The sequence below is a fragment of the Mytilus galloprovincialis genome, chromosome 4 (genome assembly GCF_965363235.1).
Source record: "Mytilus galloprovincialis chromosome 4, xbMytGall1.hap1.1, whole genome shotgun sequence".
Taxonomy (NCBI): Eukaryota; Metazoa; Mollusca; class Bivalvia; order Mytilida; family Mytilidae; genus Mytilus; species Mytilus galloprovincialis.
In genome coordinates, this window is record NC_134841.1 from 47,011,238 (window position 1) to 47,030,163 (window position 18,926).

Genomic DNA, 18,926 nt, shown 5'->3' on the forward strand with positions numbered 1-18,926 from the left:
CAGACCCCTTCACAGCTGAGGAAGTTAATTTACTATACGAAAAAGAGCTGCTTGGTGCAGGTAACAATTCTTTGCATAATTATTTTTTTGTTATTGGTGTTTTAAATAGCTTTGTCTTGTTATTTGGCCCTTTGTGAGGTCACAATTTTCTCTACAAAATAAACACATTGGTATGATGTAATTAAAAAAATAATTTGACAATACCTTGAATTATCTTCACCTGATTTTGTCTGTCATAAGAATGTATATTATTTTAACCTTATTGTATACACAAGTCTAAATCAAATATTTTTTACTCAAACAAATTCCTTAAATTTATTTGCAGGAAATCCTCAATCTCTAGTCAGAACTGTTTGGATGAATAACACTCTACATTTTGGTTTACGCTCCCGGGAAGAACACACAACCTTAAGATGGGGAGACATCCAAATGAAGGCAACTACGGACGGGGGGCAGTATCTCGAACATACTGAGAGGATAACCAAAACAAGAAATGGTGCTAACTTGGACACCCGTGCCTTTCAGGCCAAGATGTTTGCTGACACAGGTAATGTTTCAGGAAAAGTTTTATAGGGGGGACAAGATTCAAAATAAATATTTCATTTTTTAATTGAATTACAGAAAAAGTAAATTAAAAAACGCAAAACATAGTATACATGTAGTGTAAATATGTATTAAACAAGATATCAAGATATTGCCATCACAAAATAACAGCCAGATATCATATATTACAAGTGTAGCTACATGTACATGTATATATATATTATATTGTAAACATGCGTATAATAATGACATTTAAACAATCAATATTTAACTGGTTTATCTTCTTTCAGGTAATCCTAGATGTCCTATACAGACATATAAACAGTTTCTTAGAAGAAGACCAGAAGATATGGTTGCAGATGATTGTCCCTTTTATTTGGGGTTTTCCAGGCAAATTAAGGATGACGGGGTCTGGTTTTCAAGACAAGCTTTAGGAAAGAACACTCTAAGTTCTTTTGTTAAAAAAATGTGTGAAGACGGTGGTATTCAGGGTAGAAAAACTAATCATAGTGTCAGAAAAACTACTATCACTGCCTTGGTACATGAGGACATACCAGATACACGCATAATGCAGTTGAGTGGACATAAAAATGTTCAATCCATAAACTCCTATAGCTCAGCATCAATTGAACAACAGAAGGAAATGTCTAATATTTTGAGTAAAATTGGTACAGGGAAAATAACTTCGGATAAAAACCCAAGGCCTGTGGATGATAACAACAATGATATACCATCAGATGATGATGCAGAACTTTTGTCTGCTTCCCAAGAAGCCGAACTTTCTTTTGTATTGAAAGATATTTCAAATTTTGAATCTAATTCTAAACCAGTTTCAGCAACAACAACTACAGGAATAAATGAAATGCCAGAAATAGTACATGAAAATCACAAAGGAAAAGCAATGCATATGTTTGCAGGGGCAACTATTACGGGAAATGTGACAATTAATTTTTCCAACTAAGAACATTAATATACAAGTCATGTAATTGTTTTCATACATTTATGTCACTCTGATGCTTGTTATATCATTTAATAACAACAATTAAAGTTCAGAAATTTGTATTTGGTTAATTATAAATTATCAAAGAAAAACAAAATTTTAATGGTGTTTGTCTGTATTTCTTCTGTTGAAGTATATGATAAAAAGATAATTACATGTCATTTTTCATATCATACCCTTTATCGGCCCTCGGTCATGATATCATCCCTCGAGCCTACGGCTCTTGGGCTGATATCATGACCTAGGGCCGATAAAGGGTATGATATGAAAAATGCCATGTAATAATCTATATTTATCGGTCGTCCAACTGTCTATATCAATCTGCTCAACTCTTAATAAAACTCCATATCACGGCTTTGTGACGTCAAATACGTTGACCTGGCCTTAATAACTTTGACCCGGACATATCAGTGACGTCATAATGTTTGAACCGACGTTGATAAGTTTGACCCGAACTTATCAAGTCAACTTCCGGTTGCTGGTGAAACTAAGACAATACTTCCAAAAGACGCAAATACAGTCCGATAAATCGTTTATCAGGTTATCGGCATATTAATATTGTAAAATATCAGCTGCTCGACATAATATGAAGGCTTTTTGATCTCGTTCGCTGCGCTTACTCGACAAAAAGCTTCATATTATGTCTCGCAGCTGATATTTTACGATATCAACATGCAGACAACCTGATAATCGGTACTTATATCTGAAAATTATCGTGATTATCTCCCTTTCAAAATCGTCCAAACTTAGCTTGGGATACAAGCATCGACCTGATGAATTATGACACTAATCAATATTCAACGACTATCTCATATGTTCTAAAACATCAGAAGCTCAACGAAGAGATGCGATATGACACTTATCAATTGTTGACATCTTAGCCCTTAAATACAAAGACTTGATGTAAGATTGTCAGAACGAACATTTCATCAGAAGAAGAAAGTCGAAAATAAAGCTGAGATCTTCCCGGGTACTTACTAAGTGCTAATGATAAATGTACATTAGCACTAGTCTGTGCTTGGAGAGGGGATTGGCAATTTGCATCTTACAGGAAGAAGAAAAAACAGATGAAAATTTGATAACATCAGAGAAGCCGAGAAAATTACATTGAGATCTTTCCAGGTACTTGTTATGTGCTTATGAAAATACAACATTAGCACTAGCCTGTGCTTGGAGAGAGATCAAAGGTTTAACATCACAACATCAAGAGATAATGGAAAAGAAAAGCAAGACGAAGACGAAGAAGACAAAGTCGACAGATTGACAGATCAATCCGATATCTTCCCAAGTACTTGTTATGCGCAAATGATAAACAAGCATTAGCACTAGCCTGTGCTTGGAGAGGAGTCGGAAATAACTTCACCACAGAAATACAGAAGAACTCAAAAGGTACCACCCATGTCGAAAATGTTTCCAGGTACTTGTTATGTGCTAATAATCGATACACATTAGCACTAGCTTGTGCTTGGAAGGATTACGGAAAATTACCTACAAACATAAGGCAGAAATACATGTATAAAGCAACGGCTCATTTTCCCAGGAACACGCTGTGTGCAACTTTCTTTAACATAGTAGCACTAGCTTGTGCTTGGAAAAATGGGCTTTACTTCGTCATAAGGAAGTTACAGATTGATACAAGAAAATGAAGAGAACTAGTCTGCATTGGGACACACGTGTGCAAATAGTAACGAAAAAATATCACATTTGTTGAAATTTCAATTTACAAAGAAAATCGTAAATAAATTCATTAATATCTGAAAATTATCGTGATTATCTCCCTTTCAAAATCGTCAAAACTTAGCTTGGGATACAAACATCGACCTGATCAATTATGACACTAATCAATATTCAACGACTATCTCATATGTTCTAAAACATCAGAAGCTCAACGAAGAGATGCGATATGACACTTATCAATTGTTGACATCTTAGCCCTTAAATACAAAGACTTGATGTAAGATTGTCAGAACGAACATTTCATCAGAAGAAGAAAGTCGAAAATAAAGCTGAGATCTTCCCGGGTACTTACTAAGTGCTAATGATAAATGTACATTAGCACTAGTCTGTGCTTGGGGAGGGGATTGGCAATTTGCATCTTACAGGAAGAAGAAAAAACAGATGAAAATTTGATAACATCAGAGAAGCCGAGAAAATTACATTGAGATCTTTCCAGGTACTTGTTATGTGCTTATGAAAATACAGCATTAGCACTAGCCTGTGCTTGGAGAGAGATCAAAGGTTTAACATCACAACATCAAGAGATAATGGAAAAGAAAAGCAAGATGAAGACGAAGAAGACAAAGTCGACAAATTTACAGATCAATCTGATATCTTCCCAAGTACTTGTTATGCGCAAATGATAAACAAGCATTAGCACTAGCCTGTGCTTGGAGAGGAGTCGGAAATAACTTCAGCACAGAAATACAGAAGAACTCAAAAGGTACCACCCATGTCCAAAATGTTTCCAGGAACTTGTTATGTGCTAATAATCGATACACATTAGCACTAGCTTGTGCTTGGAAGGATTACGGAAAATTACCTACAAACATAAGGCAGAAACACATGTATAAAGCAACAGCTCATTTTCCTGGGAACACGCTGTGTGCAACTTTCTTTAACATAGTATCACTAGCTTGTGCTTGGAAAAATGGGCTTTACTTCGTCATAAGGAAGTTCCAGATTGATACAAGAAAATGAACGAGAACTAGTCTGCATTGGGACACACGTGTGCAAATAGTAACTAAAAAATATCACATTTGTTAAAATTTCAATTTACAAAGAAAATCGTAAATAAATGCATTTATCGGTCGTCCAACTGTCTATATCAATCTGCTCAACTCTTAATAAAACTCCATATCACGGCTTTGTGACGTCAAATACGTTGACCTGGCCTTAATAACTTTGACCCGGACTTATCAGTGACGTCATAATGTTTGAACCGACGTTGATAAGTTTGACCCGAACTTATCAAGTCAACTTCCGGTTGCTGGTGAAACTAAGACAATACTTCCAAAAGACGCAAATACAGTCCGATAAATCGTTTATCAGGTTATCGGCATATTAATATTGTAAAATATCAGCTGCTCGACATAATATGAAGGCTTTTTGATCTCGTTCGCTGCGCTTACTCGACAAAAAGCTTCATATTATGTCTCGCAGCTGATATTTTACGATATCAACATGCAGACAACCTGATAATCGGTACTTATATCTGAAAATTATCGTGATTATCTCCCTTTCAAAATCGTCCAAACTTAGCTTGGGATACAAGCATCGACCTGATGAATTATGACACTAATCAATATTCAACGACTATCTCATATGTTCTAAAACATCAGAAGCTCAACGAAGAGATGCGATATGACACTTATCAATTGTTGACATCTTAGCCCTTAAATACAAAGACTTGATGTAAGATTGTCAGAACGAACATTTCATCAGAAGAAGAAAGTCGAAAATAAAGCTGAGATCTTCCCGGGTACTTACTAAGTGCTAATGATAAATGTACATTAGCACTAGTCTGTGCTTGGAGAGGGGATTGGCAATTTGCATCTTACAGGAAGAAGAAAAAGCAGATGAAAATTTGATAACATCAGAGAAGCCGAGAAAATTACATTGAGATCTTTCCAGGTACTTGTTATGTGCTTATGAAAATACAACATTAGCACTAGCCTGTGCTTGGAGAGAGATCAAAGGTTTAACATCACAACATCAAGAGATAATGGAAAAGAAAAGCAAGACGAAGACGAAGAAGACAAAGTCGACAGATTGACAGATCAATCCGATATCTTCCCAAGTACTTGTTATGCGCAAATGATAAACAAGCATTAGCACTAGCCTGTGCTTGGAGAGGAGTCGGAAATAACTTCACCACAGAAATACAGAAGAACTCAAAAGGTACCACCCATGTCCAAAATGTTTCCAGGTACTTGTTATGTGCTAATAATCGATACACATTAGCACTAGCTTGTGCTTGGAAGGATAACGAAAAATTACCAACAAACATAAGGCAGAAATACATGTATAAAGCAACGGCTCATTTTCCCAGGAACACGCTGTGTGCAACTTTCTTTAACATAGTAGCACTAGCTTGTGCTTGGAAAAATGGGCTTTACTTCGTCATAAGGAAGTTACAGATTGATACAAGAAAATGAAGAGAATTGGGACACACGTGTGCAAATAGTAACGAAAAAATATCACATTTGTTGAAATTTCAATTTACAAAGAAAATCGTAAATAAATTCATTAATATCTGAAAATTATCGTGATTATCTCCCTTTCAAAATCGTCAAAACTTAGCTTGGGATACAAACATCGACCTGATCAATTATGACACTAATCAATATTCAACGACTATCTCATATGTTCTAAAACATCAGAAGCTCAACGAAGAGATGCGATATGACACTTATCAATTGTTGACATCTTAGCCCTTAAATACAAAGACTTGATGTAAGATTGTCAGAACGAACATTTCATCAGAAGAAGAAAGTCAAAAATAAAGCTGAGATCTTCCCGGGTACTTACTAAGTGCTAATGATAAATGTACATTAGCACTAGTCTGTGCTTGGAGAGGGGATTGGCAATTTACATCTTACAGGAAGAAGAAAAAGCAGATGAAAATTTGATAACATCAGAGAAGCCGAGAAAATTACATTGAGATCTTTCCAGGTACTTGTTATGTGCTTATGAAAATACAACATTAGCACTAGCCTGTGCTTGGAGAGAGATCAAAGGTTTAACATCACAACATCAAGAGATAATGGAAAAGAAAAGCAAGACGAAGACGAAGAAGACAAAGTCGACAGATTGACAGATCAATCCGATATCTTCCCAAGTACTTGTTATGCGCAAATGATAAACAAGCATTAGCACTAGCCTGTGCTTGGAGAGGAGTCGGAAATAACTTCACCACAGAAATACAGAAGAACTCAAAAGGTACCACCCATGTCCAAAATGTTTCCAGGTACTTGTTATGTGCTAATAATCGATACACATTAGCACTAGCTTGTGCTTGGAAGGATAACGAAAAATTACCAACAAACATAAGGCAGAAATACATGTATAAAGCAACGGCTCATTTTCCCAGGAACACGCTGTGTGCAACTTTCTTTAACATAGTAGCACTAGCTTGTGCTTGGAAAAATGGGCTTTACTTCGTCATAAGGAAGTTACAGATTGATACAAGAAAATGAAGAGAATTGGGACACACGTGTGCAAATAGTAACGAAAAAATATCACATTTGTTGAAATTTCAATTTACAAAGAAAATCGTAAATAAATTCATTAATATCTGAAAATTATCGTGATTATCTCCCTTTCAAAATCGTCAAAACTTAGCTTGGGATACAAACATCGACCTGATCAATTATGACACTAATCAATATTCAACGACTATCTCATATGTTCTAAAACATCAGAAGCTCAACGAAGAGATGCGATATGACACTTATCAATTGTTGACATCTTAGCCCTTAAATACAAAGACTTGATGTAAGATTGTCAGAACGAACATTTCATCAGAAGAAGAAAGTCAAAAATAAAGCTGAGATCTTCCCGGGTACTTACTAAGTGCTAATGATAAATGTACATTAGCACTAGTCTGTGCTTGGAGAGGGGATTGGCAATTTACATCTTACAGGAAGAAGAAAAAGCAGATGAAAATTTGATAACATCAGAGAAGCCGAGAAAATTACATTGAGATCTTTCCAGGTACTTGTTATGTGCTTATGAAAATACAACATTAGCACTAGCCTGTGCTTGGAGAGAGATCAAAGGTTTAACATCACAACATCAAGAGATAATGGAAAAGAAAAGCAAGACGAAGACGAAGAAGACAAAGTCGACAGATTTACAGATCAATCCGATATCTTCCAAAGTACTTGTTATGCGCAAATGATAAACAAGCATTAGCACTAGCCTGTGCTTGGAGAGGAGTCGGAAATAACTTCACCACAGAAATACAGAAGAACTCAAAAGGTACCACCCATGTCGAAAATGTTTCCAGGTACTTGTTATGTGCTAATAATCGATACACATTAGCATTAGCTTGTGCTTGGAAGGATTACGGAAAATTACCTACAAACATAAGGCAGAAATACATGTATAAAGTAACGGCTCATTTTCCCAGGAACACGCTGTGTGCAACTTTCTTTAACATAGTAGCACTAGCTTATGCTTGGGAAAATGGGCTTTACTTCGTCATAAGGAAGTTACAGATTGATACAAAAAAATGAACGAGAACTAGTCTGCATTGGGACACACGTGTGCAAATAGTAACGAAAAAATATCACATTTGTTAAAATTTCAATTTACAAAGAAAATCGTAAATAAATTCATTAATATCTGAAAATTATCGTGATTATCTCCCTTTCAAAATCGTCAAAACTTAGCTTGGGATACAAACATCGACCTGATCAATTATGACACTAATCAATATTCAACGACTATCTCATATGTTCTAAAACATCAGAAGCTCAACGAAGAGATGCGATATGACACTTATCAATTGTTGACATCTTAGCCCTTAAATACAAAGACTTGATGTAAGATTGTCAGAACGAACATTTCATCAGAAGAAGAAAGTCGAAAATAAAGCTGAGATCTTCCCGGCTACTTACTAAGTGCTAATGATAAATGTACATTAGCACTAGTCTGTGCTTGGAGAGGAGATTGGCAATTTGCATCTTACAGGAAGAAGAAAAAACAGATGAAAATTTGATAACATCAGAGAAGCCGAGAAAATTACATTGAGATCTTTCCAGGTACTTGTTATGTGCTTATGAAAATACAACATTAGCACTAGCCTGTGCTTGGAGAGAGATCAAAGGTTTAACATCACAACATCAAGAGATAATGGAAAAGAAAAGCAAGACGAGGACGAAGAAGACAAAGTCGACAGATTTACAGATCAATCCGATATCTTCCCATGGCAAGTACTTGTTATGCGCAAATGATAAACAAGCATTAGCACTAGCCTGTGCTTGGAGAGGAGTCGGAAATAACTTCACCACAGAAATACAGAAGAACTCAAAAGGTACCACCCATGTCCAAAATGTTTCCAGGTACTTGTTATGTGCTAATAATCGATACACATTAGCACTAGCTTGTGCTTGGAAGGATTACGGAAAATTACCTACAAACATAAGGCAGAAATACATGTATAAAGTAACGGCTCATTTTCCCAGGAACACGCTGTGTGCAACTTTCTTTAACATAGTAGCACTAGCTTATGCTTGGGAAAATGGGCTTTACTTCGTCATAAGGAAGTTACAGATTGATACAAAAAAATGAACGAGAACTAGTCTGCATTGGGACACACGTGTGCAAATAGTAACGAAAAAATATCACATTTGTTAAAATTTCAATTTACAAAGAAAATCGTAAATAAATTCATTAATATCTGAAAATTATCGTGATTATCTCCCTTTCAAAATCGTCAAAACTTAGCTTGGGATACAAACATCGACCTGATCAATTATGACACTAATCAATATTCAACGACTATCTCATATGTTCTAAAACATCAGAAGCTCAACGAAGAGATGCGATATGACACTTATCAATTGTTGACATCTTAGCCCTTAAATACAAAGACTTGATGTAAGATTGTCAGAACGAACATTTCATCAGAAGAAGAAAGTCGAAAATAAAGCTGAGATCTTCCCGGGTACTTACTAAGTGCTAATGATAAATGTACATTAGCACTAGTCTGTGCTTGGAGAGGAGATTGGCAATTTGCATCTTACAGGAAGAAGAAAAAACAGATGAAAATTTGATAACATCAGAGAAGCCGAGAAAATTACATTGAGATCTTTCCAGGTACTTGTTATGTGCTTATGAAAATACAACATTAGCACTAGCCTGTGCTTGGAGAGAGATCAAAGGTTTAACATCACAACATCAAGAGATAATGGAAAAGAAAAGCAAGACGAAGACGAAGAAGACAAAGTCGACAGATTTACAGATCAATCCGATATCTTCCCATGGCAAGTACTTGTTATGCGCAAATGATAAACAAGCATTAGCACTAGCCTGTGCTAGGAGAGGAGTCGGAAATAACTTCACCACAGAAATACAGAAGAACTCAAAAGGTACCACCCATGTCCAAAATGTTTCCAGGTACTTGTTATGTGCTAATAATCGATACACATTAGCACTAGCTTGTGCTTGGAAGGATTACGGAAAATTACCTACAAACATAAGGCAGAAATACATGTATAAAGCAACGGCTCATTTTCCCAGGAACACGCTGTGTGCAACTTTCTTTAACATAGTAGCACTAGCTTGTGCTCGAAAAAATGGGCTTTACTTCGTCATAAGGAAGTTACAGATTGATACAAGAAAATGAACGAGAACTAGTCTGCATTGGGACACACGTGTGCAAATAGTAACGAAAAAATATCACATTTGTTAAAATTTCAATTTACAAAGAAAATCGTAAATAAATTCATTAATATCTGAAAATTATCGTGATTATCTCCCTTTCAAAATCGTCAAAACTTAGCTTGGGATACAAACATCCACCTGATAAATTATGACACTAATCAATATTCAACGACTATCTCATATGTTCTAAAACATCAGAAGCTCAACGAAGAGATGCGATATGACACTTATCAATTGTTGACATCTTAGCCCTTAAATACAAAGACTTGATGTAAGATTGTCAGAACGAACATTTCATCAGAAGAAGAAAGTCGAAAATAAAGCTGAGATCTTCCCGGGTACTTACTAAGTGCTAATGATAAATGTACATTAGCACTAGTCTGTGCTTGGAGAGGGGATTGGCAATTTGCATCTTACAGGAAGAAGAAAAAAACAGATGAAAATTTGATAACATCAGAGAAGCCGAGAAAATTACATTGAGATCTTTCCAGGTACTTGTTATGTGCTTATGAAAATACAACATTAGCACTAGCCTGTGCTTGGAGAGAGATCAAAGGTTTAACATCACAACATCAAGAGATAATGGAAAAGAAAAGCAAGACGAAGACGAAGAAGACAAAGTCGACAGATTGACAGATCAATCCGATATCTTCCCAAGTACTTGTTATGCGCAAATGATAAACAAGCATTAGCACTAGCCTGTGCTTGGAGAGGAGTCGGAAATAACTTCACCACAGAAATACAGAAGAACTCAAAAGGTACCACCCATGTCCAAAATGTTTCCAGGTACTTGTTATGTGCTAATAATCGATACACATTAGCACTAGCTTGTGCTTGGAAGGATTACGGAAAATTACCTACAAACATAAGGCAGAAATACATGTATAAAGCAACGGCTCATTTTCCCAGGAACACGCTGTGTGCAACTTTCTTTAACATAGTAGCACTAGCTTGTGCTCGAAAAAATGGGCTTTACTTCGTCATAAGGAAGTTACAGATTGATACAAGAAAATGAACGAGAACTAGTTTGCATTGGGACACACGTGTGCAAATAGTAACGAAAAAATATCACATTTGTTAAAATTTCAATTTACAAAGAAAATCGTAAATAAATTCATTAATATCTGAAAATTATCGTGATTATCTCCCTTTCAAAATCGTCAAAACTTAGCTTGGGATACAAACATCGACCTGATCAATTATGACACTAATCAATATTCAACGACTATCTCATATTTTCTAAAACATCAGAAGCTCAACGAAGAGATGCGATATGACACTTATCAATTGTTGACATCTTAGCCCTTAAATACAAAGACTTGATGTAAGATTGTCAGAACGAACATTTCATCATTAGAAGAAAGTCGAAAATAAAACTGAGATCTTCTCGGGTACTTACTAAGTGCTAATGATAAATGTACATTAGCACTAGTCTGTGCTTGGAGAGGGGATTGGCAATTTGCATCTTACAGGAAGAAGAAAAAAACAGATGAAAATTTGATAACATCAGAGAAGCCGAGAAAATTACATTGAGATCTTTCCAGGTACTTGTTATGTGCTTATGAAAATACAACATTAGCACTAGCCTGTGCTTGGAGAGAGATCAAAGGTTTAACATCACAACATCAAGAGATAATGGAAAAGAAAAGCAAGACGAAGACGAAGAAGACAAAGTCGACAGATTGACAGATCAATCCGATATCTTCCCAAGTACTTGTTATGCGCAAATGATAAACAAGCATTAGCACTAGCCTGTGCTTGGAGAGGAGTCGGAAATAACTTCACCACAGAAATACAGAAGAACTCAAAAGGTACCACCCATGTCCAAAATGTTTCCAGGTACTTGTTATGTGCTAATAATCGATACACATTAGCACTAGCTTGTGCTTGGAAGGATTACGGAAAATTACCTACAAACATAAGGCAGAAATACATGTATAAAGCAACGGCTCATTTTCCCAGGAACACGCTGTGTGCAACTTTCTTTAACATAGTAGCACTAGCTTGTGCTCGAAAAAATGGGCTTTACTTCGTCATAAGGAAGTTACAGATTGATACAAGAAAATGAACGAGAACTAGTCTGCATTGGGACACACGTGTGCAAATAGTAACGAAAAAATATCACATTTGTTAAAATTTCAATTTACAAAGAAAATCGTAAATAAATTCATTAATATCTGAAAATTATCGTGATTATCTCCCTTTCAAAATCGTCAAAACTTAGCTTGGGATACAAACATCGACCTGATAAATTATGACACTAATCAATATTCAACGACTATCTCATATGTTCTAAAACATCAGAAGCTCAACGAAGAGATGCGATATGACACTTATCAATTGTTGACATCTTAGCCCTTAAATACAAAGACTTGATGTAAGATTGTCAGAACGAACATTTCATCAGAAGAAGAAAGTCGAAAATAAAGCTGAGATCTACCCGGGTACTTACTAAGTGCTAATGATAAATATACATTAGCACTAGTCTGTGCTTGGAGAGGGGATTGGCAATTTGCATCTTACAGGAAGAAGAAAAAACAGATGAAAATTTGATTACATCAGAGAAGCCGAGAAAATTACATTGAGATCTTTCCAGGTACTTGTTATGTGCTTATGAAAATACAACATTAGCACTAGCCTGTGCTTGGAGAGAGATCAAAGGTTTAACATCACAACATCAAGAGATAATGGAAAAGAAAAGCAAGACGAAGACGAAGAAGACAAAGTCGACAGATTTACAGATCAATCCGATATCTTCCCAAGTACTTGTTATGCGCAAATGATAAACAAGCATTAGCACTAGCCTGTGCTTGGAGAGGAGTCGGAAATAACTTCACCACAGAAATACAGAAGAACTCAAAAGGTACCACCCATGTCCAAAATGTTTCCAGGTACTTGTTATGTGCTAATAATCGATACACATTAGCACTAGCTTGTTCTTGGAAGGATTACGGAAAATTACCTACAAACATAAGGCAGAAATACATGTATAAAGCAACGGCTCATTTTCCCAGGAACACGCTGTGTGCAACTTTCTTTAACATAGTAGCACTAGCTTGTGCTTGGAAAAATGGGCTTTACTTCGTCATAAGGAAGTTACAGATTGATACAAGAAAATGAAGAGAACTAGTCTGCATTGGGACACACGTGTGCAAATAGTAACGAAAAAATATCACATTTGTTGAAATTTCAATTTACAAAGAAAATCGTAAATAAATTCATTAATATCTGAAAATTATCGTGAAAACTTAGCTTGGGATACAAACATCGACCTGATCAATTATGACACTAATCAATATTCAACGACTATCTCATATGTTCTAAAACATCAGAAGCTCAACGAAGAGATGCGATATGACACTTATCAATTGTTGACATCTTAGCCCTTAAATACAAAGACTTGATGTAAGATTGTCAGAACGAACATTTCATCAGAAGAAGAAACTCGAAAATAAAGCTGAGATCTTCCCGGCTACTTACTAAGTGCTAATGATAAATGTACATTAGCACTAGTCTGTGCTTGGAGAGGAGATTGGCAATTTGCATCTCACAGGAAGAAGAAAAAAACAGATGAAAATTTGATAACATCAGAGAAGCCGAGAAAATTACATTGAGATCTTTCCAGGTACTTGTTATGTGCTTATGAAAATACAACATTAGCACTAGCCTGTGCTTGGAGAGAGATCAAAGGTTTAACATCACAACATCAAGAGATAATGGAAAAGAAAAGCAAGACGAAGACGAAGAAGACAAAGTCGACAGATTGACAGATCAATCCGATATCTTCCCAAGTACTTGTTATGCGCAAATGATAAACAAGCATTAGCACTAGCCTGTGCTTGGAGAGGAGTCGGAAATAACTTCACCACAGAAATACAGAAGAACTCAAAAGGTACCACCCATGTCCAAAATGTTTCCAGGTACTTGTTATGTGCTAATAATCGATACACATTAGCACTAGCTTGTGCTTGGAAGGATTACGGAAAATTACCTACAAACATAAGGCAGAAATACATGTATAAAGCAACGGCTCATTTTCCCAGGAACACGCTGTGTGCAACTTTCTTTAACATAGTAGCACTAGCTTGTGCTTGGAAAAATGGGCTTTACTTCGTCATAAGGAAGTTACAGATTGATACAAGAAAATGAAGAGAACTAGTCTGCATTGGGACACACGTGTGCAAATAGTAACGAAAAAATATCACATTTGTTGAAATTTCAATTTACAAAGAAAATCGTAAATAAATTCATTAATATCTGAAAATTATCGTGATTATCTCCCTTTCAAAATCGTCAAAACTTAGCTTGGGATACAAACATCGACCTGATCAATTATGACACTAATCAATATTCAACGACTATCTCATATGTTCTAAAACATCAGAAGCTCAACGAAGAGATGCGATATGACACTTGTCAATTGTTGACATCTTAGCCCTTAAATACAAAGACTTGATGTAAGATTGTCAGAACGAACATTTCATCAGAAGAAGAAAGTCGAAAATAAAGCTGAGATCTTCCCGGGTACTTACTAAGTGCTAATGATAAATGTACATTAGCACTAGTCTGTGCTTGGGGAGGGGATTGGCAATTTGCATCTTACAGGAAGAAGAAAAAACAGATGAAAATTTGATAACATCAGAGAAGCCGAGAAAATTACATTGAGATCTTTCCAGGTACTTGTTATGTGCTTATGAAAATACAGCATTAGCACTAGCCTGTGCTTGGAGAGAGATCAAAGGTTTAACATCACAACATCAAGAGATAATGGAAAAGAAAAGCAAGATGAAGACGAAGAAGACAAAGTCGACAAATTTACAGATCAATCTGATATCTTCCCAAGTACTTGTTATGCGCAAATGATAAACAAGCATTAGCACTAGCCTGTGCTTGGAGAGGAGTCGGAAATAACTTCAGCACAGAAATACAGAAGAACTCAAAAGGTACCACCCATGTCCAAAATGTTTCCAGGAACTTGTTATGTGCTAATAATCGATACACATTAGCACTAGCTTGTGCTTGGAAGGATTACGGAAAATTACCTACAAACATAAGGCAGAAATACATGTATAAAGCAACAGCTCATTTTCCTGGGAACACGCTGTGTGCAACTTTCTTTAACATAGTATCACTAGCTTGTGCTTGGAAAAATGGGCTTTACTTCGTCATAAGGAAGTTCCAGATTGATACAAGAAAATGAACGAGAACTAGTCTGCATTGGGACACACGTGTGCAAATAGTAACTAAAAAATATCACATTTGTTAAAATTTCAATTTACAAAGAAAATCGTAAATAAATGCATTTATCGGTCGTCCAACTGTCTATATCAATCTGCTCAACTCTTAATAAAACTCCATATCACGGCTTTGTGACGTCAAATACGTTGACCTGGCCTTAATAACTTTGACCCGGACTTATCAGTGACGTCATAATGTTTGAACCGACGTTGATAAGTTTGACCCGAACTTATCAAGTCAACTTCCGGTTGCTGGTGAAACTAAGACAATACTTCCAAAAGACGCAAATACAGTCCGATAAATCGTTTATCAGGTTATCGGCATATTAATATTGTAAAATATCAGCTGCTCGACATAATATGAAGGCTTTTTGATCTCGTTCGCTGCGCTTACTCGACAAAAAGCTTCATATTATGTCTCGCAGCTGATATTTTACGATATCAACATGCAGACAACCTGATAATCGGTACTTATATCTGAAAATTATCGTGATTATCTCCCTTTCAAAATCGTCCAAACTTAGCTTGGGATACAAGCATCGACCTGATGAATTATGACACTAATCAATATTCAACGACTATCTCATATGTTCTAAAACATCAGAAGCTCAACGAAGAGATGCGATATGACACTTATCAATTGTTGACATCTTAGCCCTTAAATACAAAGACTTGATGTAAGATTGTCAGAACGAACATTTCATCAGAAGAAGAAAGTCGAAAATAAAGCTGAGATCTTCCCGGGTACTTACTAAGTGCTAATGATAAATGTACATTAGCACTAGTCTGTGCTTGGAGAGGGGATTGGCAATTTGCATCTTACAGGAAGAAGAAAAAACAGATGAAAATTTGATAACATCAGAGAAGCCGAGAAAATTACATTGAGATCTTTCCAGGTACTTGTTATGTGCTTATGAAAATACAACATTAGCACTAGCCTGTGCTTGGAGAGAGATCAAAGGTTTAACATCACAACATCAAGAGATAATGGAAAAGAAAAGCAAGACGAAGACGAAGAAGACAAAGTCGACAGATTTACAGATCAATCCGATATCTTCCCAAGTACTTGTTATGCGCAAATGATAAACAAGCATTAGCACTAGCCTGTGCTTGGAGAGGAGTCGGAAATAACTTCACCACAGAAATACAGAAGAACTCAAAAGGTACCACCCATGTCCAAAATGTTTCCAGGTACTTGTTATGTGCTAATAATCGATACACATTAGCACTAGCTTGTGCTTGGAAGGATTACGGAAAATTACCTACAAACATAAGGCAGAAATACATGTATAAAGCAACGGCTCATTTTCCCAGGAACACGCTGTGTGCAACTTTCTTTAACATAGTAGCACTAGCTTGTGCTCGAAAAAATGGGCTTTACTTCGTCATAAGGAAGTTACAGATTGATACAAGAAAATGAACGAGAACTAGTCTGCATTGGGACACACGTGTGCAAATAGTAACGAAAAAATATCACATTTGTTAAAATTTCAATTTACAAAGAAAATCGTAAATAAATTCATTAATATCTGAAAATTATCGTGATTATCTCCCTTTCAAAATCGTCAAAACTTAGCTTGGGATACAAACATCGACCTGATAAATTATGACACTAATCAATATTCAACGACTATCTCATATGTTCTAAAACATCAGAAGCTCAACGAAGAGATGCGATATGACACTTATCAATTGTTGACATCTTAGCCCTTAAATACAAAGACTTGATGTAAGATTGTCAGAACGAACATTTCATCAGAAGAAGAAAGTCGAAAATAAAGCTGAGATCTTCCCGGGTACTTACTAAGTGCTAATGATAAATGTACATTAGCACTAGTCTGTGCTTGGAGAGGGGATTGGCAATTTGCATCTTACAGGAAGAAGAAAAAAACAGATGAAAATTTGATAACATCAGAGAAGCCGAGAAAATTACATTGAGATCTTTCCAGGTACTTGTTATGTGCTTATGAAAATACAACATTAGCACTAGCCTGTGCTTGGAGAGAGATCAAAGGTTTAACATCACAACATCAAGAGATAATGGAAAAGAAAAGCAAGACGAAGACGAAGAAGACAAAGTCGACAGATTGACAGATCAATCCGATATCTTCCCAATTACTTGTTATGCGCAAATGATAAACAAGCATTAGCACTAGCCTGTGCTAGGAGAGGAGTCGGAAATAACTTCACCACAGAAATACAGAAGATTTAAAAGGTACCACCCATGTCCAAAATGTTTCCAGGTACTTGTTATGTGCTAATAATCGATACACATTAGCACTAGCTTGTGCTTGGAAGGATTACGGAAAATTACCTACAAACATAAGGCAGAAATACATGTATAAAGCAACGGCTCATTTTCCCAGGAACACGCTGTGTGCAACTTTCTTTAACATAGTAGCACTAGCTTGTGCTTGGAAAAATGGGCTTTACTTCGTCATAAGGAAGTTACAGATTGATACAAAAAAATGAACGAGAACTAGTCTGCATTGGGACACACGTGTGCAAATAGTAACGAAAAAATATCACATTTGTTAAAATTTCAATTTACAAAGAAAATCGTAAATAAATTCATTAATATCTGAAAATTATCGTGATTATCTCCCTTTCAAAATCGTCAAAACTTAGCTTGGGATACAAACATCGACCTGATAAATTATGACACTAATCAATATTCAACGACTATCTCATATGTTCTAAAACATCAGAAGCTCAACGAAGAGATGCGATATGACACTTATCAATTGTTGACATCTTAGCCCTTAAATACAAAGACTTGATGTAAGATTGTCAGAACGAACATTTCATCAGAAGAAGAAAGTCGAAAATAAAGCTGAGATCTTCCCGGGTACTTACTAAGTGCTAATGATAAATGTACATTAGCACTAGTCTGTGCTTGGAGAGGGGATTGGCAATTTGCATCTTACAGGAAGAAGAAAAAAACAGATGAAAATTTGATAACATCAGAGAAGCCGAGAAAATTACATTGAGATCTTTCCAGGTACTTGTTATGTGCTTATGAAAATACAACATTAGCACTAGCCTGTGCTTGGAGAGAGATCAAAGGTTTAACATCACAACATCAAGAGATAATGGAAAAGAAAAGCAAGACGAAGACGAAGAAGACAAAGTCGACAGATTGACAGATCAATCCGATATCTTCCCAATTACTTGTTATGCGCAAATGATAAACAAGCATTAGCACTAGCCTGTGCTAGGAGAGGAGTCGGAAATAACTTCACCACAGAAATACAGAAGATTTAAAAGGTACCACCCATGTCCAAAATGTTTCCAGGTACTTGTTATGTGCTAATAATCGATACACATTAGCACTAGCTTGTGCTTGGAAGGATTACGGAAAATTACCTACAAACATAAGGCAGAAATACATGTATAAAGCAACGGCTCATTTTCCCAGGAACACGCTGTGTGCAACTTTCTTTAACATAGTAGCACTAGCTTGTGCTTGGAAAAATGGGCTTTACTTCGTCATAAGGAAGTTACAGATTGATACAAAAAAATGAACGAGAACTAGTCTGCATTGGGACACACGTGTGCAAATAGTAACGAAAAAATATCACATTTGTTAAAATTTCAATTTACAAAGAAAATCGTAAATAAATTCATTAATATCTGAAAATTATCGTGATTATCTCCCTTTCAAAATCGTCAAAACTTAGCTTGGGATACAAACATCGACCTGATCAATTATGACACTAATCAATATTCAACGACTATCTCATATGTTCTAAAACATC

At 36.0% G+C, this 18,926-nt stretch overlaps 1 protein-coding gene and 1 long non-coding RNA gene across 2 annotated transcripts in view; one reads left to right on the plus strand and one right to left on the minus strand.

The window, feature by feature from the left end:
- The window catches only part of LOC143070639 (uncharacterized), a 72,827-nt gene that overhangs the window by 49,614 nt on the left and 4,287 nt on the right, over nt 1-18,926 (minus strand). The gene's annotated exons all lie outside the window — the stretch shown is intronic.
- On the plus strand, nt 3-1,603 carry LOC143072278 (uncharacterized). Its single transcript, XM_076247145.1, has 3 exons — nt 3-60; nt 326-547; nt 834-1,603. Exons 2-3 carry the CDS (start codon nt 358-360, stop codon nt 1,502-1,504), a joined length of 861 nt encoding a protein of 286 aa, XP_076103260.1. The 5' UTR covers nt 3-60; nt 326-357; the 3' UTR covers nt 1,505-1,603.

Coding starts and splice junctions, on each gene's coding strand:
- LOC143072278 (XM_076247145.1), top strand. CDS start 358: ATGAATAACACTCTACATTTTGGTTTACGCTCCCGGGAAGAACACACA. Junction 548..833: donor CAAGATGTTTGCTGACACAG/GTAATGTTTCAG, acceptor ATCTTCTTTCAG/GTAATCCTAGATGTCCTATA.